Source organism: Mastacembelus armatus, chromosome 5 (assembly GCF_900324485.2).
Source record: "Mastacembelus armatus chromosome 5, fMasArm1.2, whole genome shotgun sequence".
NCBI lineage: Eukaryota > Metazoa > Chordata > Actinopteri > Synbranchiformes > Mastacembelidae > Mastacembelus > Mastacembelus armatus.
The window spans coordinates 28,644,600-28,670,261 of NC_046637.1; the positions used below are offsets into that span (position 1 = coordinate 28,644,600).

Sequence of the window (25,662 nt, forward strand, 5' to 3'; positions counted from 1 at the left end):
TGCACAGATATGACAAGTGTTAATTTTTGCTTTTGTTGAACATGGACGTTCATAGCTTTGGCACGAGGTGTTGCAAGTCTGAATCTTACGCAGGCCAGCCTTCAAAAGTGGACACAGTGAACAGAGCCATCATAGCCATGAGGACGTTGTCAAAGTTGAAGTCACTGTTGTGCCACACTCGTTTGTGCATGGTTGGCTGGTTCACATCTCCATCCTTATAGAGAATGTAGGTGCCCCTATGAAAAAATAGCAGGTTGCATGGCGTGTGAATCCCAAATTCGGATTGTAAGAGCAACGTACTGTACAGAAACAACATATGAGAAAACGAACTTGCACTCTTCCGGACTGGACTTGGCTTCATCCGTGCAACGATAGAACTTTCCCTGAGTACAAAAACAATAACAACAACAATAAATCATTTTCTTTCTATTGCTGAATCTAAAACAATGAACTTAATGATCCTGGCATCATGTGAAATACATATTTTATTCCTCCTCAGTGGTGCTGACCTTAAACAGCTGCACCCCTATACAGGCAAACATGAACTGAAGCAGTGTGGTGACAATCATGATGTTACCGATGGTCCTGATGGCCACAAACACACACTGCACCACATGCTGTAAGACAGAGATAAACGTGTTTATACATTATTATAGTGCTACTAAACAGAAAAGCCTCAAAAATCAAATTTTGTGATTATCAGTGTGGACAAGCTGCAGGGTGAATTTGAGATGAGGCTGCACCTTCAGGCCCTTGGCTCTGTTGATGGCCCTCAGAGGTCGAAGAACACGAAGAACCCTAAGAATCTTCACCACTGAGATGGCTGAAGACCTAAACAATAAAAACAAACAGATGCAATGTCATTTTAAAGGAGGAGCTATTAAAAAAAACAATTAACTTTACTTATGTTTCTACACAAGGTACCATCGACTAAATTTAGGTTTTGCAGCAGCTGAGCTCATCTAGATTGGAGAAAGAGGTTCCAGAGTTTCCTGATGTTGTCTCTGAGTTTTGTTCTTGTTGCTCCAGAATTTATGAAACTATTTAGTCGATAAAAGCAAAAACTGTGCTGCCCACTCACTGAATTCCAAAGGAGACAAGGGAAACTCCCACCACTAACAAATCCAGGAGGTTGAAGTAATTCCTACAGAAAGCTCCTTTATGGAGAAAAGCTCCGTACGTTGTCATCTGAGGAGAGGACAAGGGAAGTTAGCGGACCAAATGACAAAGAAACACATATTTCACCCAATGCACACTAGATACACGCAAACATTACAAACATTACACTCCACACCTCAAAGGACACAGGCACGCATACTGTACAAACATGTTCAGCAGGAAAAACATATTTCCAGCACACAATCACACACACACACACACACACACACGCACACACACACACACACACACGTCTCCACACACTTGTAGATCACTCTGATTTGGGGTGGCGAGCTCAGAGCTGTGAAACAGGAGGCTAAATCTACCATCGCCACCCGCACGGCCCTTAACTACATGAATGTAGTAGTAAGTCATTCATTTCACAATCTACTATGGGATGAGGCAATAAAACATGCATTTTGTTGCCTGTTGCGTTGATGTCAGGGATATTTACTACCTGCAAGAGCTCTAGTTATAGCGATTGGAAAGTTGAAATGGCCTTACTGTCACATTCATGTGGACCGTCATCTTAAAGCACATTCCATTATGTTCTTTAATAATTCAGAATAAGGGGAAGCAGCTCCCAGTTAAAACTTCAGAGTTCAGCAGGCAGAGAAGAAAAACCAGCCAAAACAACTCTTTTTTTAAATAATAAAAGTAAAGGATTAATTTTCCAAGTGCATGTAAATACAGAGCACTGCAGTGAGGTGGAGAGAGGCGAGTGCTAACGATGAGCAGTTGGGAATTTAGAGTCAAACAATAGCAGATCTTTTGCAGCTGCAGACTCAGCTCCACATTTCTATGCACTCGGTCCGGGAAAGCAGACTGAACCATGCTCGGCAGGAACATGGTTGGTTTTGCCCCCTCTTTTATGGGAAATATCAAGAGCAGTCAGTACGAGAAGCATGAAGGTAGCTTTGACTGGAGTTGACTTAACGTCTTTGAACACCTCCTTGACCTCTAACTCAACTTCAGCCAATGCTTGACAGTGTCTGAACAGCCCTTTAAATTTTGTTGCATCGCACAAAGAGTTTTTCACATCCGCATCATCAAAATCATTTCAGCGATGACTGCCCGAATGAGGTGACACCCATGTGAGTATAATGTAATGTCGATATGATGTTTCCTTCCCCCAACAGGAGATCTTTGATTACTGCAATTTGAACAAATCTTGTGTTTTTGTGTAACAACTCCAATATTAGTTTATTGCTTATTAAAAGAGGTGCCATGAAGAAAAAAGTAAATAAGAGAAAGGAAACAAACAAGCCAGGTTGTACTGAGTGGCAGGTGACACACAAGGAGAGAATGCAGCAAGGCTCTCGTTGTCATTTAAGGGGTTACCTTCAATATGATCTCAAATGTAAACATACTAGTGAAGACATAATCTGCATAGCCTAGGACCTGGAAGGCAACAAGACGTTTGGAGTGTTATTGGGGTGTGGTTAGTCACAGCACAGACAGGGGACACAGGGCATTTACCTTCAAAACGATCTCAACAGTAAAGATAGCCGTGAAAGCATAGTCAAAGTAACCAAGTATCTGCAAAAAGCAACGTAGATGTTTAACAAAGACAGTTCATTGTGCAGCTTCATACATCATAAAACAGCATGAATTAAAAAAAAAATTCTGGAAAGGGTTTGTTACGACAAACACCATACAGTGCATTTTGGTTATTTACAAAGAAAGTTAATCCACTACTGCAGTGCTCATGCAGTATGGACAATCAGTGACTGCACCCATCATACTGTAGGAATTATAAGGCATTTAGAGTCATCGTAATGCATGGAAAACTAAACCCAAATATCAACTGTGTTTATAAACATCACCGTACTGGTGTTTTTGCCTGTTTTAGCTCATAATAGTATGTAATTATTATTATGGCCAGCCAAAGGGTACAATACCATTACTCAGTTCATTTCCGATACCTGCCACTAGCCTAAGCTAAGGTATGCATTTGTAGAGTACAGTCAACCTCAGTGCCATTTATTCAACTTTGCATAGTGGATATAAAGACACTCATGTGTGAGTCAGCTGCTCAAAGTGTTGCAGTTCATAAGCCATGTTAGAACTAACTATTAACAATTTGAAAAGTTATACTGTCAAACGGATAATCTACTTTTGGTAGTTTCTTGGATCTAAAACACTTAGATCATGAACGTAGGAACCGACCAGCAGGAACAGGGTGACCATGTGCCAAATACAGACAAAACTTATTTTTAACTATTTGTCCCTGTGCCCTGACCGGAACAGTCTTTCTCCTGACAATTACACAGAATATATGTTGCGTGAAATGTGCTGTCAAGGACAGGGCAGATGACGTACTGTAGATGTACACTGAAAAGAAACTGCATACTTTCTCTCATCCTGTTTCTTTCTTTTTGACCTTTGCCCTCTGTGTAGCGTAAAACAGAGATGCAGCTCTAGCCTCTCAAAAAAAAACAAAAAAAACAAAACCTTTAAATTATTGTAAAGTTTCTGAACACAGATACAAAAGATCAATGTTTTTTCATATTAGTTATTTTATTTTTCTAGTGACATTGAACACAAATTAAGTTATAAATAAATTTTTTAAAAAAGTGTCTCTTTTTACTTTTTATGATGTTCAACCTTTTCAGTTCTTCTCAAACATGATCTTGCATTTCAGACCATCTTTAACATTAACTGTTATTAAAACACAAATGCCTTCATAAGAATTCATTGTATAAACTAAAATCTGGAGTCACTAAAGTATGCAAGTTACAGTAAATGGGCAAAAACATGCAAAACCGCCAGTATGGCATTTTTAAAGAGCCAAAGATTTATGAAACTCCTAACTAGCATCATTATCAGAAAAATTGTTTACTATAAATGACACTTCACCCACTGTAGCGCTTGTCGCTCCACTGTCTGTGAGAAGCCATGATACATTTCAGTGGAAAGATTGTGAACTTACAATATTGCGAGCTGAGAAGTTTCGGATTGGATCCTCAGCAGCGAGCGAGACAGAGCTGAGCATGATGAACACCAGGATGAGGTTGGTGAATATGTGATGATTGATGAGTCTGTGGCAAAACACACGAACCCTGGGGGACAAAGCCGAATCTCAGCATGGTATGAAACACTGTCTGTATGTGTACAGTCTCTGCGACCGAAGTGCTTCTTACGGGTTTGTGTTGCTGAAGATGAAGAAGGCACTTCCCTCTGGTATAGGAGTGATCTTCTCCTTCTTTACCAGCTCGGAGATAGCTGGCCGGGGGCCTGATGGGACTTCCGGATCCTCCTCCTCTGCTGCTGTATCATCATTGTCCTCCTCCTCCTCATCCTTACAGTCAAGCCGTCAGTAAGTGTGAAATTTGTGTCAGTGTACAGACTTCTCAAACTTTAGATAAATTAGTTCATGATGCAGAGATTGAAAGAAATTACAGATACCTTGTCATCTTTATCATCATCCTTTTTGTCCCTGTAACAAACAGATATTTATGTGAATCGCAGAGTCAATTTTGAGCATCGTCTGAGTAATTAAAGGTTACACTGCAGTGATATTTGACATGCAAAGATACAGTATTAGATCAAGTCACCCTTTCTTGTCTCCTTCGTCTGTGTTGAGAGACTCCGCATCTGCCAAGTTGTCCACAGCGATAGCCAAGAAGACGTTCAGGAGGATATCTGACCAAAGTACTCAGTGAAGGACATTCATTAACATTAATGCCACTCTAACAACAGTCTCCTGTACAAATATATAGCAAACCAAACACACCATTAACTTAAAAAGACTTAAAAATGATTTTGCTTCAGTGAGGAAGGATACAGTTTCCACAGATGAAAAGGATGATGAAGTAAAAACACACAATCATCCCAGAAGAGGAAGGGCCTCCGTACGCCATGATCCCATCGTACATAACAGCGTTCCAGTCTTCTCCAGTAAGGATCTAAAATCAAGACCATTTATTTGGCATCAACAGCAGTATGTCAAATCGAACAATAATAGACAGTTGTTTTATGTAAAGCTTCAAACAAATATATATATGCCATTAATATATATATATATATAGTGTAATATACTGTACCTGTACCTGAAAGAAAACTATTTAGCATTTATCTATTTAGAATTGCATTTATCCATCAGATTATATATTTAGCCTGAAATTACTTGATTTCTGATGCTGTTACTGAGATTGATAATCATAACATGTATCCCCTAGATTATTTTTTAAATATCTGCCCTACAATTTCTTATTATTTATCATTAGAAATATGCTGCGCACCAATATATCTGCATGAGTTAATATCAGCTGATATTATTATAATTTATTTATCGGCCTACTTGTATTTCTATTCTCTTTAGCCTTCAACATCCTGTACATCTTCATACCACAATCTTTCTTGTCTCTGTTGGTGTAAACGCATCATTATAGTAGCGCGTCAATACTAAGTGTTTGCCAGTGTATGTCATGTCAACTGGAATTGTATATCAGACTGTAATTACCTGAAACACGGTGAGAAGAGCTTGGGGAAAGTTGTCAAAGGTGCTCCTCTTGGTTTGGGTCTCATCGAAGTTAAACTTTCCACCGAACACCTGCATGCCCAGCAGGGAGAAGATGATGATGAAGAGGAAAAGCAGCAGCAGCAGGGATGCGATGGACTTCATGGAGTTGAGCAGAGATGCCACCAGGTTGCTCAGTGACTGCCAGTGTCTACAAACAAGGTTGAGGAAGACACGATGAACAGCACATTCACTGTGCTGTGCACACAAACTCAGCAGGATAATGAGCTAACCGTGTGACTTTGAAGATCCTCAGCAGGCGGACGCATCGAAACACAGAGATGCCGAGGGGCGACATGATTTCCAGTTCAACCAAAATGGTTTCAGTGATTCCTCCACACACCACAAAGCAGTCAAAGCGGTTGAACAATGAAACAAAATAGGCTTGTAGCCCGAGACTGTACATCTTCACCAACATTTCACATGTGAACAGGGCTAGCAGCACTTTGTTGGCCACATCTGAAAACCAGAGTAAAAGAAAAAACATAAAAAATACACAAATAAGAGAGAAAGTAAGAGGAGGGGTATGAGTCAGTGTTGGTTTTTATTTTTTTGGCTAAAATATATATGAAAAATGAAAAAATCATTATGAAAACCCTTGATAACCACAGGTCAACAATTACTGCACAAAATACACAACCATGAGATGCAAACCAATCACACAATTATTCAAATGGTTTCCAAGATGTTCTAATATTATACAAGTACATTAGTTTGAATATTTCCACATATTTTCCTTTTTAGATTTGTATGCATTCACTGCATTGCTGTTTGTACCTTGCACTTGCGTCAGCCACAAAGGCTGATTATAATGCTCTGATGATATGGTGAGGGTGTTGAGAAACACCAGGATGATGACCAACCAATAGAAAGGCACCGATTTGACAGCCAAACGGCACTTCCTGCGGCAGAACCTGTTCCAGCGGCGCCAGCGCCGACTGCAGTAGGAACAAACAAGCTTTGTATGAAGAAGAACTAGTGTGACTCAATTTGCTAAGTCATTTAATAGATTTAGAAGAAGAGGGGAGTTTATCGCAACTTAAAATTGGCTAGGCAACAGAATAAATACACCAGTTCACTATGGTTTGGTTAGGCCATTCTCTAAAAATACCTTATGATACATGCAGACTATTCGAAAGCTGCTAATTTATCATCCCAGTAAAATACATCAAAATGAAAGCCAAGCACTTACAAATGAAAATATGTATAATCTAATACATGCACAAACTTTACAATAACAGCCACATTTTGTGCATAATGCAAAGATGCAGAGTCTTAAAATATACTGACCTGAACTTTGACTTTGAAATTTTTTGACTGGAAGAAAGAAGAATTTGTCCGAGTTTACAAATGCAGGTTGTAACAGAAATAAGGAGCATCGACTGGTCATTACAATTCAACTGACAACAACATGAAAATATGTAGCTGCTAAAGTCAGTAGAACTACAGGTAGGAAGACAATATAAACATGTGAGCGAGCTGTTACTGCTGTTCTTTTACCACACATCAAAACCTACTGTTTGTGAGGAGCCAGTGAAGTCAGTGATCTATGTTTTCCAAAACTCTGCAGCACTGGTCACACCAGAACGCAACCTGATGTGCTGCAATTTCATGTAATAGCAATGCTCCGTTTTTTTTTGTTTGAAAAGGTTTGTTGTGCAAAGTGCTATATATTCTCACCACAGAGGTCCACAGCATGGTGTCTTTTCATCCTCCCCGTTTTGGTTCTCAGTGTTCACAGATTCTGTTTCACTGGCTGGAACACTCGCTGCAGTTGCAAATGAAACAGATATTTAGAAAAAAAATTATTCACATGCACTTTACAGTGGCACAAGTTTCTGCATCCCAGGAGGAAGAGGACATGAAAAGAAACAAAACATAGACTGCCTACATCAGGTCACTGTGACAGGAATCTCTTCAAACAAAGAAAAGAATGGGTGCACAAATGAACATTTTAGCCCAGGCAGCTTATACTCCAGAAAGTACACTCAAGAGCATCACAATAATTTGACACATACTAAAGGAAAATAATCTAGGCCATGTGGCAACACAAAACTCCCTCGTAGAAAGGAAGGTGCTAAGCACTGTGGCAGTACATCGCTGTCATCATCAGTATCATTTACCAAGTGCTGAAAGGAAGCTGACATAGGACAGGCAAGTGGACAGCTGCTCTGTGAGCGCTGACTGATGCAAACAATGAGAAGTGGAGGGAAGTAGGGAGCAGGGTGAGGAGGACAGAGCTCTTAGGGCTGTCTCTGAAATGCTACCCTCAAACTACTGCCAGTGCTTCAGAAAGACTGTGCAGACAGATGATGATTAACTGTGTGAAACGTCTCAGTGCTTTAACTCGTATGAGGGAGCGCGGTGTGTGTGCTGCTGCTGAGCTTATGTTGGCTTTGATTCTTGAGTGGTTGGACAGCTCTCAGCTCTGAAAATAGTGCTGACTGCTGGAGTAGTGATCTGGGTTTAGCCCTGTTTCCTATATTCATACTGAGCCCCCGCTTTGAAATGGGACATGGGAAGGAAACGGGGCGTGCCTGCTATCAAACGCAGCTGTATGTCTAGAGGCTCATGCAGTCATTTAGGATCCTCCAACTGGAGTTTTTGTGCATTTGCTGCTCATCTTTGAAACTAATTTCCTAGTTTCCAGAAATCAGCAAACATGGTAGATAGCAGTTTAACTTTTGTAAAAACTCTCCTGAGTGTTCAGACTAGAACTGTCTAATTATTTTACTGTAAGTGGAAAGAGCATCAAAGACACATATTTTTACAAACACGTATGCAAGAAACACATACACGCACACGCACACGCACACACACACACACACACACACACACACACACACACACACACACACACACACAATAGCTAGGAGAAGACAAAAGGGAAACCAAAGGATTTACCATGAGTGTCGGAGGACTGGCTGAACCACCCAAACATTCCTTTCTTCTTCCCAGTAAGGTCAGCCAGAGTCACCCCTTTATGTGTAATGCATGCAAGCCCATGCATTCAGACACAACGGCACAGCAGAGGGGCATGGGGGCGAGAATGGGCTGCTATCAAAATGGGTCAGAGCAGACAAGCACCACAGGACAACAACAGTATTCAAACTATCAATATCCAACAATGATGAGAGCAGCAGAAGCCACAGGGGCCTCAGACACTGAGAAGGGCAGAAGAAGAACATGGAGAGCTGTTACTCAGATGAAGCGTCTGCAGGTGAACGAGGCCCTGTACTAACATGTCACAGTGCTAATAAAGCATCTGTATGTTAACATGTTAGTAGGGGCTCATGTATTGTCGACAGACACCAAAAGCCAGGGTGGATGTTGAAGAAAAGCAGTATGAACTTTCCTCCTCATAACATAGAACATTTAACAGGGAATTTTACACTTCACAGTAAATGTTTTCTGCATTAGTGCTACTGTGTAAGTTAGAGCGTAAACTTCATACATCGGGTATAACTAACACACAGCAGCCAAGCAACAATAAATGAACAGAGGACACTACAATAAGGAGAGAAGAGAAGGGTCTTACGGTTGCGCTTGCTCTCTTCATCAGCCTCATCCTCGTTGTCAGGGTCGATGTCTTCGGCCTGAGTGATCCAGTCCAGGTAACCCTTCAGATCCTCCTCCAGCTGCTGCTTCTCACGCAGCTTCTGAAAGTCTCCCCGAGCTTTGGCCTTTTCTCTCTCCTTGGAAAACTCTCTGGGTTTGCAGACAGACACAAAGACAAAACACATGCAGTAGTAGTCAGTAAACAAACATGCACACAAAGATGAACTGATCTCACAGCAAATTAAAAAAAAAAAAATCATGCAAAATAAGGAATATCGAGTCTTCACGCCTATAAAACTCTAAAAACAGGAACATTTTCTCTAAGCTGAATAAAGATATCATCAGTATACATTCCCTGTATATCCATGTATTTACTGTACATACGGCAATGAAAGCCTTTCAAGTGCTCCAGTCAAACTGAACTGCAAGAGTGTGTGAATTTCTGAACCCTATCCACTGGAGGGAGACGTACACCCTTGAATAACAACACAGTGCTATATTTAGAGCTCAACAGTACAGTAGCGTATCCTTCAGGCGAGCATCCTAATCACACAGAAAAGCCAATATAGGTAGACAGATGGTTTCAAGAGACATGCAACATTTGCACAGCATCTGCATTCATGGATTATACAAAACGATGACTGTGGAAGCTGTAATGTGTGACAGAAAGTCAATAATGTAGATAAAGTGCACAGTGGAATTCTGTCATTGCTAAGAAAAATATGTATTGAAGCTTTGATGACAAAAAAGTGAGGCGCAAAATTGCACTCAGTGTTAAAACTGTTGAATTTTAGTAAATAGTAAATCATGTCAATCTCAATACAGTCTTATTGGTTTACAAAAAAAACAGGTTTTGCTGGCAGGTCAACCATCCAAAGTTAATTGTGCCGTAATTCTCCAACCCCACTCCACAGAGCTGGGAAAGCAAACTGGGGTTTGAGAGAACTTAGGAACACAGGGGGAGTGAAGGGCGAGGAATAAGATTAATTTCTCTCTCAGGAGGTTGGGTGGGCTGGGGATTGGGGTGAGGGAGAAAACGCTCACTTTGCAGTTGTTGTAGAAAGGACGTGACCAAGGTCAGAGAACAATTAAGAAAGCTTTTATATTTATATATCTATCTTTATCTCGAGGGCATAATATAGAGTAGCCAATTATTGGTTTAATATCAAAATGTTGGTATAAAGGTTGTCATCTGTGTACTTGTGTTGCTCACATCTAAAGAACGTACTAGAACATACTGTGATATTATAGACTAATGCTACTTCCCAAACACAGCAAGAAGTGTCAGAGTGCACAAAAACCTTTTGCATGCACACTTTGCACACTGCAGACTAAAATCACAGCACACGTTGCCTCTTACCCACTTAGCACACCTAACACAAGGTTTAACACGAAAAAGGAGCCGAGTATGATCAGGCTAACAAAATAAATCCAAGGTGTTTCCCATCCGATGGCGTCATTGACCTATAGGAGTCAGAAGGAGTCAGTTAGCAGACAGAAACACATAAAAGAACAGAGAACCTCCGGCCTGCAGCCAAGCAGAGGGCCTCTGTCTGCACAGAAAAAAAGGTGCTTACCCGCTCAACACACCCAAAACCAGGTTAAGAACGAAAAAGGAGCCGAAGATCACAAGACTGACAAAGTACACCCATGGAAGCTCAAAGCCCATAGCATCGTTCATCTGGAAGAACAAGCATCGTCACAGGGAGGAGGAGAAGCGAGAAGAAACGAAGAGAAAGAAAAGAGCGAAAACACTGTCAGAAAAAGAAGAGAAGACAAGAAAAATAGCAGCTTTTTCTTCATAAGAAAATTGGGATTTTGCAGGAATACTGATAATGCCAGATTAACCTTACATTGTTAGATGAGTTGTTGAATGCATGTAATCATTTAGTCAATCAATCATACCACGGTGATAAGAGCTGCCTCAGGAAATTATCCGCAGCCTCATCATCAGAACGTCAGTCACATTATTGCTGCGTGTCTGATCTAAATAGATATTTGAGGCTGAAGGCCTGTGACAATCACAGGTTATTGAACTGGGAGGACAGAGCAAGGGGCTCACCCAGTACAGCACGTCTGTCCAGCCCTCCATGGTGATACACTGAAACACTGTCAACATGGCAAAGAGGAAGTTATCAAAGTTGGTGATGCCATTGTTGGGACCCTGCCAGCCTTCCCTGCACTCTGTGCCGTTAATGGGGCATTGGCGCCCGTGCCCTGAGATCGCACATGGAGCTGGTTCCTCTTCTGCTATTCCATCTAATGAAAGAATGGAAAGAGTTAGTTCCCATTAGTATATATTATGCTATTTCTGAAAATGTTTATATTCAACCTCCACCATGTTTACAATTTACTACTTATTTCTTTCAAATTAATAAAGTTCTTCTTCCACTACTATAGCAGAGGGAGGAGATGATCTGGAAACAAGCTTTTTTTGCCAGGTGTTAACGCAGCCCCCCGAGGACACAACAGGTATCTGCCTATCAATCTATCTGTCTGTCTGTCTGTCTGTCTATCTATCATCTATCAATATATCAATATATCAATCAATCAATCAATCTATCTATCTATCTATCTATCTATCTATCTATCTATCTATCTATCTATCTATCTATCTATCTATCTATCTATCTATCTATCTATCTATCTATCTACCCTTGTTACCCTTGTTAACCTTGCTGTGTGTGTTTTTTGTCATTGTGCTGCAACTAGAAATACACTGTCATGTTTTTCCCAGTTTGAGTGATTTAAATAATATTATGGGATGCCTGTCTTACTCTTACTGTACTTTCAGTGCTTTCTATACATGCTGCTTGACTCAAAATTAGGCTGTTTTTGCGTTTAGATGCAAGTTTAACTGTATTTTGTGGAAATCTATGGTTTTAATGTTAGCCTACATTAGACATAAAATAACAGTTTGTTACAATAGTCAAATGCAAAATGCACACACTAAAAGGTTGATTTGCTTTTATATGTAAATCAGACAATTAAGAGGGCATACCTGTGCCAGGCATATAGCAGGTTGCATGCATTTTTCCGATGAAAAGCTCCAGGCCGATAATGGCATAGATGATAATGACAAACAAGACTAGGAGGGCAATGTGAAGGAGAGGGACCATGGCTTTAATGATGGAGTTCAACACCACCTGTAAACCTGAGAAAAGATGAAAATAAGTATATTACATGAAGTCTAGCTGTATTTCCTACAATCTATACATGAATGCACAAATGAGAAAATATGACTACATTTACTCAATTTGCCACTGTTCCTGTTCTTATTGCAAAAATGTTTGTGTTCCCACATGATCCTTCACATTTTGCGGTGTCCTCCTGTTTCCTCTAAATGCAGTTTAAAATTATTTTACTGACTGTTGACGATAAAGATAACGTTTCAAACAGTGTACTGTAGCTCTGGGCAGACTGACAATTTGGCAAGCTTGGGCGTACATAACAAAAATTATTATATTAATCAAAAATACATTTAAAAATGTTTGACATAGTGCATTGTGTGTTTTCCTTACTTAGTCCTATCCATGTAATTTCAGTATAAGGTTCAGTGCGTCCAGAACCCCATGTAGTTCAGAAACGTGTCAGAAGTGTTTAGTCTGAGTTTGCTTTTGTTACACCCACTGTTCATGTCTTTAGGGTGCTGATGTAGATGTTGAATAGATGTTTTTGAAAAACAGCCCTCAGGGATGGCACATAGACCATCTGGACTTGTCATGTGTAAACCTAGCATTACTGGGAAGCAGAACTAATTAAATTATACAACATTTTAAGAAAATATATGGTAATTCTTAGGTATCTGCGTTTACACTGGGTTAACATGGTTACATCCCTGTTGGTAAGTCTGGAGTTCTCACTACGTACTGGGTACTCCTGAGACCAGCCGCAGGGGTCGCAGCACACGGAAGGCTCGAAGGGCTTTAACATCAAATCCACCTGGTTTACCCCCGTGCCCGTGCATCGACGGATGGCTATTAGCTCCGTCGCCATCTCCCTTTTCATCTTTGGTCAAAAACTCCAAGACAACACTAAAGAGTCTGTCAGAAAATATAGAAACCCACAACATTAGTCTGGTGAGAAAACATTTAAGGGTTGACATGCGCATATGAATTGCATGCTGCATGATCCAGAGCATTCTTATCTACTATTGGTTGAGCTGAAGTGGACTAATTGGTTGACAGAAAACGAATCAGCGGCTGAAACCTTGGTTTTGAATTGTGTTGACATCACCTTGGGCTTTGGTAAATTACTGTCTGCATTTTATACTGAACTATTTACTGATATAGTCAGTGCACTAAAACATTTGTTAATGCCAAACTGTAAATCAATAATAATAATTGACTTTAAGTCAAAATCTACTGCACATAAACAATTTAATATAATTAATAATAAATACATTAAATTAATAATTAAATTTAATAAACATGGGTTACCAAACATTTTTAAGAACTTAGCTAATTTCATGTTTGTTGTCCTTACAGTACAATAGACATCTCACAGCATATTGCTCAATGCCCGGTTTAAGTACGTACGTAGCATGTCTGTATTTAACAGATGAGTGTACCCCTAAAACAGTCACAAAGTGAAATCAGCAGTGAAAGGTTCTGTCATCACTACAGTCAGTTTGACATTCCTCACCCAGCCAAGAGGCGAAAGCATCTCAACACATGACATCAGAGCAGGGGACTAAAAGCAGCGATTGAAGCTGTGAGATCTGAGGGGCTATAACCACTGTCTGCTCAGATGTATGTTTTGATGGTCAATAGGCATGACACTGCTCACATACAAGTAACCATTCAATCAAACTGTCCCCAAAATGCATGGCCCTTTTAGTCTCTGAGTGCCTAAAGCTTGTTTGAATCTCCGTAAAACTATAATATGTTATGAAGACATGCAAACACAATGAAGCCTGTTGTGACCCCTTAAGGGTCCTTGAACCTTTGTCATGCATTATTAAGTCATTTCAAAGTTATATTGATCTTAATGTGTCATTTCTGTCATTTAGCAGCAACAGGAGCTGCTGTTTCTGCCTGTGACTGTATAGCAGATCAACCCTGAGCGCAGAGCTCTGACCCAGCTAAGCACTGGACTGTGTGTATTAGAGGAGATATAGAGAGGAGAAAGACAAAGGAAGATACGGGAAAGAAAGGAGAAGTTGTCACAATGTTGAAGATAACAGGAGAATGAGCAGAAGATAGGAATGAGGGCAGAGAGAGGTGGGGAAGTGTAAAGCATGAAGCACAACCTGTACGGTCTGAGAGATCAAAATGGAAGTAACAAGAAAGACAAAGAAGAGCAGCAGGAAGTGAAAGAGTGAGAGAAGAGGAAAAAATGGGAGGGAGTGTTGGAGATGAGATGAAGTATGGAGAGATGGTGACTCACTCCAGTGGTGGTAAAGCTCTGATTTATTCTCTCTGTCTTTTCTGGGTCATATACTGTGGGTGTATTAGGTCCTCTATTAGCACTTGGCAGCTTGCAACATGGGCTTAAGCAACTTTAACACTGACTGCCTCTCTGACAAACACTGTAAACTGCAGCTATCCAGCTCAGATCAAACATAAAACCAAAATACCAAAACGTGATGACCTGGTTTGCAAACAGACACATATGATATCATGTCCACTGGGGCATGTTTACTTAAAATAAAATAACTGAAAAGAGGGAACGTTAGGACTTACCCTATGACGACAATGACGAAATCCAGCATGTTCCAACCGTTTCTCACATACGCATTCTGGTGCATCACCAAACCATAAGCAATAATCTTCAGAAAGGTCTCAATTGTAAAAATGATGAGGAAGGCGTACTCAACTGTTTCCTGCAGACACACAAAAAGAGATCAATAGAATTTTAAAAGATATAATGCAACATGCAGACACAGACACACACCGATACAAAGATGGATCTGATGTGAACATTTCAATCCAGCTTTGACGCATTGATTCATTGGTTCAGTGAAGTAAAGACAAAGCAACTTTCTTCAAGAAGCAGGAATAATAATGAAAATAAGTCTTCTAAATTATTGGATAACACCATATCATAATATTTACAATAGTTCTCTTTAAATTCTTTCCAGTAACCAGATAGTTGCTTAGTAGGTACCCATGATTTAACAAGTACCTACAGTATATATTCACTTTATTTTACCTTCTTATAGCTTTTTCTTGCACCTGCAAGTCTGTATTGGTACAGTATGACATCTGAAATTCATCATCTCAGTACCATGAAAAATAGGGATCACACATACACATAGTTACACACAGAGACACATGCTGATGTTGTTGGATTAGCTAATCAAGCTTGTTCAAGAATATAGGACGTCTCTATAAAATCAAATTGATCATTCTCATAACTGGTCACCACTCTGTCAAACTCCTGAAGTTTGCAGACGACACCGCCCTCATCAGCCTCATCTCTGATGGGGACGAGTCGGCCTACAGGCGTGAGATGGACCATCTGGTGTCATGGTGCAGCACCAACAACCTGGAGCTCAACTCCCTCAAAACAGTGGAGATGATTGTGGATTTCAGGAAGGACCCAGCCCCCCTCCACCCCCCATCCTCTGTGATACTCTGGTGACCTCTGTCGAGTCCTTCCTCTTCCTGGGCACCACCATCACCCAGGAGCTCAAATGGGAGCAGAACATCAGCTCCCTCACCAGGAGGGCTCAGCAGAGGATCTATTTTCTGCGGCAGCTGAAGAAGTTTCACCTCCCTTCAAAGATGCTGGTGAACTTCTACACTGCAATTATCGAATCCATCCTGACATCCACCATCACGGTCTGGTTTGCTGCAGCCACAGCCAACGACAAGGCCAAGCTGCAACGTGTCAGAAGGTGATCGGCTGCAGTTTCCCATCGCTCCAAGAGCTGTACGTCTCCAGGACCTGGAGACGCACAGCCAAGATCGCAGCTCTTTCAGTCCCTCCCCTCTGACAAGACACTCTGGTCCATCAGGACCAGGACCTCTCACCACAAGACGTTTCTTCCCCACTGCAGTGAACAGTACCCTAGTTACCCCTATATGTTGTGTATGTATGTATATAGTTACATACTCCATATCTGTAATAGGCTTGCACCAGACACCAAGATAAATTCCTAGTACTGTAAGGTGTTCTTTGCTGTACCTGGCAATAAAACTGATTCTGATTCTGATAGCTCTTCTGTTACATTTAAAACCCAAACAATACAAGAACACTGTTTTACCCTGAACAACAGTGTTTGACAACAGCAACAAAACTGTCCTGACCTCATTCTAGTCTGATTATTTGTCTCAGCACATACTCACAGAAAAGTCTGAAGACCATGAGAATATGAGAAATGCTGACCAGGTGAACAAGAGCAGTCTACTTGAATTTTCAAGTAAAAACAAGAAAATCTCAGAGATTAGTTTTATTTAGACGATTTTAAGATTTTAAAATCAAACCCTCCAACAAGTACAGCTGATGAAAAAAGTGATCAAACATGTTTTTTTTTTACAGTTGGACCTAAACACACCACAAAGCATAGAGTGGATGGACAGCTGAGCACTGAAAAGCATGAACGTTCTCACTAGTCAGCACGTGGACTGTACTCATATTACAAAAATAACTAAAACTTGGAATATTTTGTTCAGAATATGAATTGAAAATATTTAAAATAAAATAAAAAAGTTGCTTGGCTTGGCTGTCAGATTGTCAGCAAGATACATTTTACAACATTGTGCCTTTTTAGAAGAAGAAAAGGCCCAACCACAAACAAAAAAGGCAAAAACTCTGACTCACTAGGCTGAAAAACCAATCATAGAGTACTCAAGGCATGAATTTTGCTTAGTGAGGCAGAGTTTAAAAAAGGGACAAGCACTGTAAATAAAATGGCTGCTTTCGAGAGGGTCTGTACAGATTAGAGTCAGTGATCTAAATCAAAATTGCACCTTTCTCCAGTTGTTTCAAAGACAGACAGACAGGAACATTAAGCCATCAGACCGAGGTCTACTGGGGGTGAAGGTTACAATTGAAGCTCACACAGCAAGAAAAAGGTGGTATGTGCATGTTAGTGCAATGTATGAGAAGCGGGAGGTTGACACGCCACAGGGTGACTTAGCTGTTTAGGAAAGTCCTGGAACCTCCCTGGAGATATGACACCAGAGAGCGGCCTCCTTCATCCTTTATGCATGTGGCTGGTCACCATTAACTCTGCACACAGGCTGGTGTTCATTACATCTGTCGGTCAATACACTCGCACACTGAATATATTAGACACAGTCATTTAACTGTTCACACGAGAAGCCCATTGAATGTTTATAGGGCACAATATAGACAAATGCATTCACCTATATGTCTTATACATAAAAGCTGGTACAGCCTGAGGGAGTCCTTAATCCCCTGCTTTGTGTTCTCTGCAGACACCTTAAATGAAAAAGCTCTGTGGGCCGCAGGGCTCGTCTTTCCAACAGTTTACTGAAAATTATGAAAAGCACTTAGCCCAGAAAAAGAGACATGGGCCTCTTTGTTACTGAGGCAAAAGAGTGAGTTAAGCTTACGGCTGCTGCCGCTATTACAGAGCATGGTCGGGCCGCAGGGAGCAGGGGGAACAGAACGATTCATACAAGGACGGACAGAAAGTGACAAAGAGAAAAGACAGCCAGCTGCAGTAATCTGATGGTGTAGATAAGATAATAAGATAATAGTAAGATAATAAATTATAAATTAATAAAATTAATAAAATAATTTATAATGGATCAAACATACACTGGTGTGAGGTGTGAATATGTTTGTCAAAAATAGAACATTATATTTTCTCACAGGTAACAGCAATAATTGCAAAGATACTAAAATCAGTGGCTAATAAGTTGTCAGAATAGTTTTAGCTTTCCAGACTATGGTAAATGTATGCAAATTGCCACTTCCTGGTCCATGAAAGCATGTTAAATATAATAGCAAATGATAACCATCCCCTCTCAATTAACCAGCAATTTATTCATTCATCAGCATATTGAGCTGTGAGCAGAAATAGAAAGAGAGAGAGAGCAACTGAAAGAGAAAGTGAGTGTGGAAAAAAGCCTTTGGGAAGACCATAAATATCTCTGACTCATCTTAGTTTATTTGTAAAGAGACGTACTGTAGTATGTTCTTTTTCTCATACATTATATGCATATTACTGCTTCTCTTATTAGATTAGATTAGATTCAACTTTATTGTCACTGCACATGTGGGAACAAGGCAACGAAATACAGTTAGCATCTAACCAGAAGTGCATTTTCACAGTGCAAATAATTAGCCTATATAATCAGTATATAATAATTTGAATATATAAACAATGTATAAAAATAAATTAAGAATGTGCATATATAAACAGTATACAGAGGGAGGTAAACACAATGAGTGCAAATGTGAGCAAATGATTATAGGTGGTGCAATAAAGAAGGTATTGATAATAATTAAATATGTAAACAGTATTCAGAGAAGGATATAATATATCATGTACTCATGCATGCACAGCCACACAGTAGCTGCAGTACACACCACATGATTATGTCCAAAAAACAGCACATAATAAACTCAGCATAGACTACATGTTCCCACTTAACCCACACAGCCAAACAGGCCATATTCTGCCACAGGGTGAGTGTTCGTGTCTGCAGGCACAACTCATTTTATCTCACACAGTCGCAGAGCTCAGTTCACCATATGATGAAGGATGCTGAACCAGTGAACCATGCATTCGTCTACATAACCTGCCATATGACTGAGCCAGGCCAACAGCAGTAACATAAACCTATGGTATAAAGAACTCATTGGGCCTGTTCCCAGTGCTCATCAATTGTGTATCTTCCACTAGGAAAAGAAATTATCACTAATTTTTATGAGTGGATGTGGAGTCATAAAAGGCAAGGGAACAACTCGTCTTGAAGTTACAGTAGTGCTGATTGTACATTAACATTTATTAACTACTGAAAATGAAGCCACCTGCAGCCTCCTGAAGTGAAACCAGAACAATAAAAATTAGTCACAGCTCGAAAATACAGTCTATAAATACAACATTCAACACTGCTTAAATATTAAGCATTGTTTCCATATGTACAAAAGCATATCCCACCACCTAATCACTGATGACCAACAGTTGCAGAATACAATGTTTAAAGAAATAGCTTTGGTAAATATGTTTGCTATCTTCAAAGATGGAGATCTTGATGGATGGAGAATGAAACAGCTCATCCAGCTCTGTCCAAAGATACCAAACAACAACTACCAGCATCCCATTGTGTTTCATTTATTTATGTACAATAACTCAGCCATAAAGCTGAGTTAATGATCTACTGTTATTAACTTTATATTTAGTAGAAATCAGTGGTATTAATCTTCAGCAAATAAAACAAAGGTATATAAACAAAGCAAAGCAAACGTAAGCAGCAGACCTCCAAACCTGCAGACATATTTACATATAAACTTAATTTAACTACAGCAAATACAGCATCATATTACAGACAGATGGTGCAGATGATTAATCAAATGGTTAATGGACTAATTGTTGCATCTCTAAAATATGCACATTGATTTCTTTAACAAATACATTGTGCAGTCCATTCACCACCTGATAGTATGAAAAGTCACATAGAAACATGTGGTGGTGAGCCCCGAGTCATGTGAGTCAAAGTGACACCATGCATGTGTGTTTTCTGTGTGGGATCAGAGTGTTTACACAACAAACTATAATCAATAATACCAACGTCAAAGCAACCTACCAAGTACACAAACCTCACAGTGTAGACGCGCAACACAGCAGCCAATGCGTGAGTGTAAACCAACTGCAATTATCAGCCATGGGACAGCCTGAGAACAGATATCTCTTGACGGTCACAAAAATGCTAGAATGTCATTTTGGATCTGATTCTGTACACAGTGTGTGGACATGTATTCTGTAGGACTTCCCACATCAATCTCCCTCCCCCATGCTCTCGCCATCTCTTGCTAACGCTCTTTCCTTCCCCTGTCTGTATAGATCAGTCAGTGCCATCCAGCCAAGCCAGGGGGTGAGGGCAGCCAGCATTTAATGCTTCTTCACGCCTACTCCTGCAGGTTTCCACAGTAAATAAGTGTGCTTCAATGTGCAGTCTATATTGGGATGGCTGTTCAAGTGTGTGTTATGCTTGTGTTTTGTGTGCATCTTTTAATAAGCCCAGCTAAATCGCATTAATGCTACCAGTTGATTCTGCATTAACGTAAAATTTAGCATAGTTGATGACAATGATATGTTATCTCTCATTAGAAATGAGTAGAGTATGCTGAAAGTCATGCTTCACATAGTTTTGATTGTTCAGTTGCTAAGGAATAAAACTACACCCACCAATTAAACAATGACAGCAGTGACAGTGACAAAATGTCTTGTATTCAATTGAAATCAAGCAACTACATTACAAAATACAACAGAACATACTGAACATCTGTTCTTTATTGCTCTGTGTAAGTGGGTCCAGGACATAAATGTGGAAAATGCATGTCGATACAAGTTTATGTGTGTGTATGTGAAAATACTGTGGGGACGTGCAGGAGTCGTGCGAGGGTGTGGATGTCATACTACCAAGGAAAACACAGGGGCAGATCATATAGCATGTAAATGTCTTTAGGAAAGAAAGACAACATCACAGTGAATGTTTGATGCATACAGTGGTTAGTGATGGATTACTTAGATTCACATGGTCAACAAACAGCTGAACAGTGATGGAGTCACTGAATTGAAACTGTGGTTTTCAGTTTGCAAAATGCTGTAGCTGTCAGAAACCAGGAAATTTGCACATACGAGTGTTTGTGTGAAGAGACTAATGCTAAATCGGCTACCTGAACACCATAACACCTGATGAACAATACTGCCTTTCACTCAAGCCCATGCACACAAATATGGACACACGTACAGAACACAAATTATGAATGTAAAGACTTATGATGCCTCTATCTCTCCATTCTGTGTTTTTGTAGGAATGTATGTATAACATACAGCAGCCAGCACAGAAACCAAAACAATGGCTGAACTGAGTTTTATTGAAGTTTCTGGCAATACTGACGCAATGCAGAAAATATTTGTACCAAATAGTGAAATTGCTATAATATCAACACAGCATAATTAGGACTATCAGGGGAAACTGTATTGCCAAAACTGTCTCCAATACAGGTACCAGTGTCGCTATTTATGTTTAGTCTACAACAACGCCTCCCTTTTCGATTTGGCGTTAGCCTGAGTTATCATGCCTTGAATGTTAGATTCATCATCCTCACAAATAAAAGCCCAAGTGTGCAGATGGACACATTGGTAAAATCAGTCAAGCAAAAATACAAATAAACATTATAGTTATAGTTGAGTGTTAGTTTATGATAAAATGTATACATTTGATTAATATTACTTTAGCACTATAATTATGGGAACGCTGTTTTGCATTGCTAGACATATGACAGAACTGATATGACATATGTTGCTTATACAAACTCAGGACAAGCCAAAAACAAACTTAAAATTTTACATTGAGTATTTGTGGACTAGCAAATTTTTTGTGTGCAATATATTAGATACTGTACATCCTAAAATCTAATGTTTATAATTTCAGGTTTACAATCATTTTACTATCACACCTCATCGATTCCCCAATTTACCAATATGTAAAATCATATATTTAAACTTCTATTCATCTTTTAACAATCATAGCAACAGACGGGAGATGCAACTGTAATTATGCAGTCAAAGAGAAATAATAAAACTCTCTTAAATATCCTGACTATAGTTGGGTTTGGGTTGGATGTAAAATACGCCTATCTCTAATTCTCTTAACTGGAATATACTATTACACAACATCTACATTATTTAAAAATTAACTATACTGAAAGAATTAGAGAAAAACTACAAATCTAAAACAGAATGAACAAAAAAGGATCCGTTGCCCATTTTTTTGTCACACATTGTGTTTGTTCCTTGCATTCATGTTACTTATAAATCCTATGAAAAAAAGGCAGAAATCATCTGTCATGTAAGATTGCACACTGTTGTACTCGGCTATCCACACTGAATCCACACAAAGCTAACACGGCTCTGACTCCCTCCTTACCCTCTCGCTTGCTGTCTCTTCCTCACATACACAAACACACTCTTACACTTGCACACACAGTGTAGAAATACACATTCAAGATAACAAGTAGGGACAGTGCTAGTGTGAGCCACAAATGAGCAGTTATGTTAAGTGACTAAACACATACTTCTACTATCATCTCTATGGGAGTCCACAGTCCAGACACTGCTGCTTGTGCCAGCCATTACACTCACACAGCCAACTGCTTCATCCGTTACACACATGTACACATTTACGCTCTGCTGCACAACGTGCAGCAAAAAACACAGACACATGAACTTTAGCTGCACTCCTCATATGGAAATCTATTTCAGCAATGCTCATGTAAACCTGAACCACGGATTACTACCACATTAAAACAAAGCCGTGACATGAAGAAAGTACACAAACTACACATGTTCCAAAGGGCAAAATGGCAGGTTGTGAGTTAAATTCTGAATACAGACAGGACATATTAAGTTGAGAGAGATTACTTGTAACATTCTGGTGCATTATTTACCTAAAGTTTTAAAATGAGATAATGACACTTGTATTATTTATTTTTAATCTAAAATAGAGCCTGAAGACCAAAGCATAAAAAATAGGCTTTATGCTCATGCAGCCAGGCATTAGAGTAATGGGACTGTAAAAAAGGATATATAGTGAATGGCACTTTAGTGCAAGGGAGCAAAATATTTAAGGTTATCAGTATCTCACTGACAAAACATCAGTGTGACATTCCTTAGAGTGTGCACCGGAGCAGAATTTTTAGGGTAAAATGGCTGATGTAGAGGTGTGTGCTTATGCTACACATTCCTAATCTTCATGTTCAGTAATACATTTAAAAAAGCAAGTTGAAGGACATTATGAAAGCACTGACATTATTATCAGACATAAATAAATGAATAAATAACTGTATTCTTCTACAACTCTTTGATCCAAGACCCACTGGATCCTTTTCCATGGCTGGTTGTCATCAGTCAACAGGCATTGGCTTTGAGTCACACGTTTGGCACTATGATGCTGCTGTTACTTCAGAAAGGACTTCCTCTATGGTGATAGTTGCTCATTTCCTAGTAGTGCGCTGCTGAAATCCAACACGTTAACATCAATTTGTTTTGTATGGCCTGTGTGCTGTGCAGCGGGCCTGAGAGTTCATTTAGATTGGCGTTTAATTGTGCATGCCTGAAGTGACAATCGATAAACACTTTAGGGGATAACTGATGATAGAGCTGGGTGATTAGTAAATCTGGTCTGTGGCAGGAACTTCTTGTGCGTGCTGGTGCTTGTAACCTATTTGACTAACGTAAGTCGAGATACAGTCGGGTGTCACAAATCTAAGCCCTATTTCCTGCAGTTCAATTGTAGAATGTTATCCATGTATACAAATACTTTCTTAATATCCCTCACATACCATCATTTCTAACATGTTTCTACATAACATTTGTGGTGTCAATATAAGACGTTGCTAAATGTGCTGTGTAATGTCATTGTTGTCACAGTAGACAACAATGACATTACATTGCATTACAGTGAGATTGCAAGCATGTAACTATCATTGCTGCAAGAAAGCTTGACTTGTTAATCTTGACCAAAGGGAAACAGCTGTTTATAACATCCGCCTCCCCAACCCCTTACCCCTCACCTCTTTTTTATATATATGTCTTTTGAGCTTGTTGTGATGGCACTAAATATTGTATTAAAGGAAACAATTTTGCCATAATTATCCCATATAAGACATCCTCATTGGTAACAGCATCTGAAAGTGAAAATGATTTAATCTTTGAGTTCTCTGCTGGCATACAAATGATCTCTCTGTTGGTTTGTGTGTAGACATTTCAGTCTTTACATGTTTGTGTCCTTTTGTCCCCAGTAAAATAAATAACTCTGCAGAGTTATGCAATAACAGTGATACGGGCAAACACTCCATGATACCAAAGACAATTCACTGCATGTTGCCTTACGATGGATGAGGCGTATGAATCATATTCACCATGAAAAGGTCATTGTTTTGCTCAGCTACCTTCAGCTGGAGCTGCCTGGGGTGTTGAGTCTCAGATAGATAAGTCAGAAATGACCTTAAATCAAAGGGAGAAGGGTTGCAGAGTAGACTGTCTGTCCTCCAGACAAGGTGGATGCAGAGAAGACACAGTTACGTGCAGAATGGATTGTATGAGCACTGCTTACTATTACAGTGAAATGACTAATGAAAAGAGCAAGGAAGGCGAGAGCTAAGCAGGAGACGAACAAAGGAATGACTACTAGTTCCTGACGGGGTTTGTTGGCTCACGTGCACATATCAATGTATGCGCTCGCTACATCCTGTTACTCACTTGTGCCTCCTGGTGGTAGCAGGACCCCAATCTTTTGCCCTGTGCTGCCTGAGGAGGAAATTGCTTTCTATTTATAATGAGCTGCTGCATTTAACCAAGCCTTACTAACAAGACAGGCAGACTTGTGCTATTAAGGCCTCTATGACACTGCAGCAATTCACTGTTTCTACCTGACAGCAGCTCTGAAACACATAGACAATAGCTACACAGTGAGTGGAATCAGTTTTTCACCTTTCAGGAATTACCTGAGAATGAGTGTGTGTTGAAGGTTGTACTACATTTGAATATGTCACTTAACAAAAGCATGCATGGTTCTGCTGCTGAGATATAATTTGATCCTTGCTTTACACATCAGGCCTCTCAGCACCCCATCTCAGGTTTCATATCAGTCCTCAGTCCACCTGTGATGCTGCAGAGCACAGCAGTGTGAAATGGCAATCCTCACTACAGCCTTACCGGCTGGCTGCCATAGCAAAACCAGCTCAGCATTTTTTTCTCTAGCGCTCCTCCTGCGAGTACAGCAAGAGTTCTGTTGAACAACTAAGGCCAGGCTTGCACACCTGCCCTATACAGCTTTCCATTGTTCAATCTCTGCTGAAAAGGGAAAATTTGCAATATTCACCCACTGGTTCCTGATTTAATGTTGACATTGCAGAAGTAAGCCAAAGTCCTGCGCAAGCAATGTAGAGCTATCTGTAGCACTGGACAAGAACTAGTAATCTGGCTGTCAACAAACACATTCATAGTGCAGTTAGAGAAGATTCCATATAGACATATTTCATTTAAGCTTTGTCCTGACTGTAGGGACTGAATAAAATACAACCATATGTTAAATAGTTTTACATCTAACAACCGACTTGTCCTCTCATCTCAACCTAATGATCTCGCTCATTACCAGCCCAACTCATAAGGAGTGTACAATGTGTAGCAGTTCTTGTTGGTTCTTGTTAGCACATCCATGAATCCAATCGGACACTTGTGTTTAGGGGAGAGCAAACAGCAATACTCAGATGTT

The 25,662-nt window shown here is 39.9% G+C and overlaps 1 protein-coding gene across 1 annotated transcript in view; it reads right to left on the reverse strand.

The window, feature by feature from the left end:
* cacna1da (calcium channel, voltage-dependent, L type, alpha 1D subunit, a) overlaps positions 1 to 25,662 on the reverse strand; it is a 44,808-nt gene that overhangs the window by 15,511 nt on the left and 3,635 nt on the right. Inside the window, exons 3-26 of the mRNA XM_026305952.1 lie at positions 14,923 to 15,062; positions 13,109 to 13,281; positions 12,240 to 12,392; positions 11,301 to 11,497; positions 10,816 to 10,919; positions 9,219 to 9,388; positions 8,585 to 8,659; positions 7,361 to 7,448; positions 6,971 to 6,997; positions 6,458 to 6,618; positions 5,914 to 6,139; positions 5,624 to 5,831; positions 4,946 to 5,066; positions 4,716 to 4,803; positions 4,567 to 4,597; positions 4,302 to 4,459; positions 4,091 to 4,220; positions 2,638 to 2,697; positions 2,500 to 2,559; positions 1,082 to 1,188; positions 744 to 831; positions 510 to 617; positions 331 to 383; positions 90 to 236 (exon numbers count right to left, since the gene is read on the reverse strand). Of these exons, the coding sequence (XP_026161737.1) occupies positions 90 to 236; positions 331 to 383; positions 510 to 617; positions 744 to 831; positions 1,082 to 1,188; positions 2,500 to 2,559; positions 2,638 to 2,697; positions 4,091 to 4,220; positions 4,302 to 4,459; positions 4,567 to 4,597; positions 4,716 to 4,803; positions 4,946 to 5,066; positions 5,624 to 5,831; positions 5,914 to 6,139; positions 6,458 to 6,618; positions 6,971 to 6,997; positions 7,361 to 7,448; positions 8,585 to 8,659; positions 9,219 to 9,388; positions 10,816 to 10,919; positions 11,301 to 11,497; positions 12,240 to 12,392; positions 13,109 to 13,281; positions 14,923 to 15,062 (2,873 nt within the window). The remainder of the gene's footprint in view (positions 1 to 89; positions 237 to 330; positions 384 to 509; positions 618 to 743; positions 832 to 1,081; positions 1,189 to 2,499; positions 2,560 to 2,637; positions 2,698 to 4,090; positions 4,221 to 4,301; positions 4,460 to 4,566; positions 4,598 to 4,715; positions 4,804 to 4,945; positions 5,067 to 5,623; positions 5,832 to 5,913; positions 6,140 to 6,457; positions 6,619 to 6,970; positions 6,998 to 7,360; positions 7,449 to 8,584; positions 8,660 to 9,218; positions 9,389 to 10,815; positions 10,920 to 11,300; positions 11,498 to 12,239; positions 12,393 to 13,108; positions 13,282 to 14,922; positions 15,063 to 25,662) is intronic.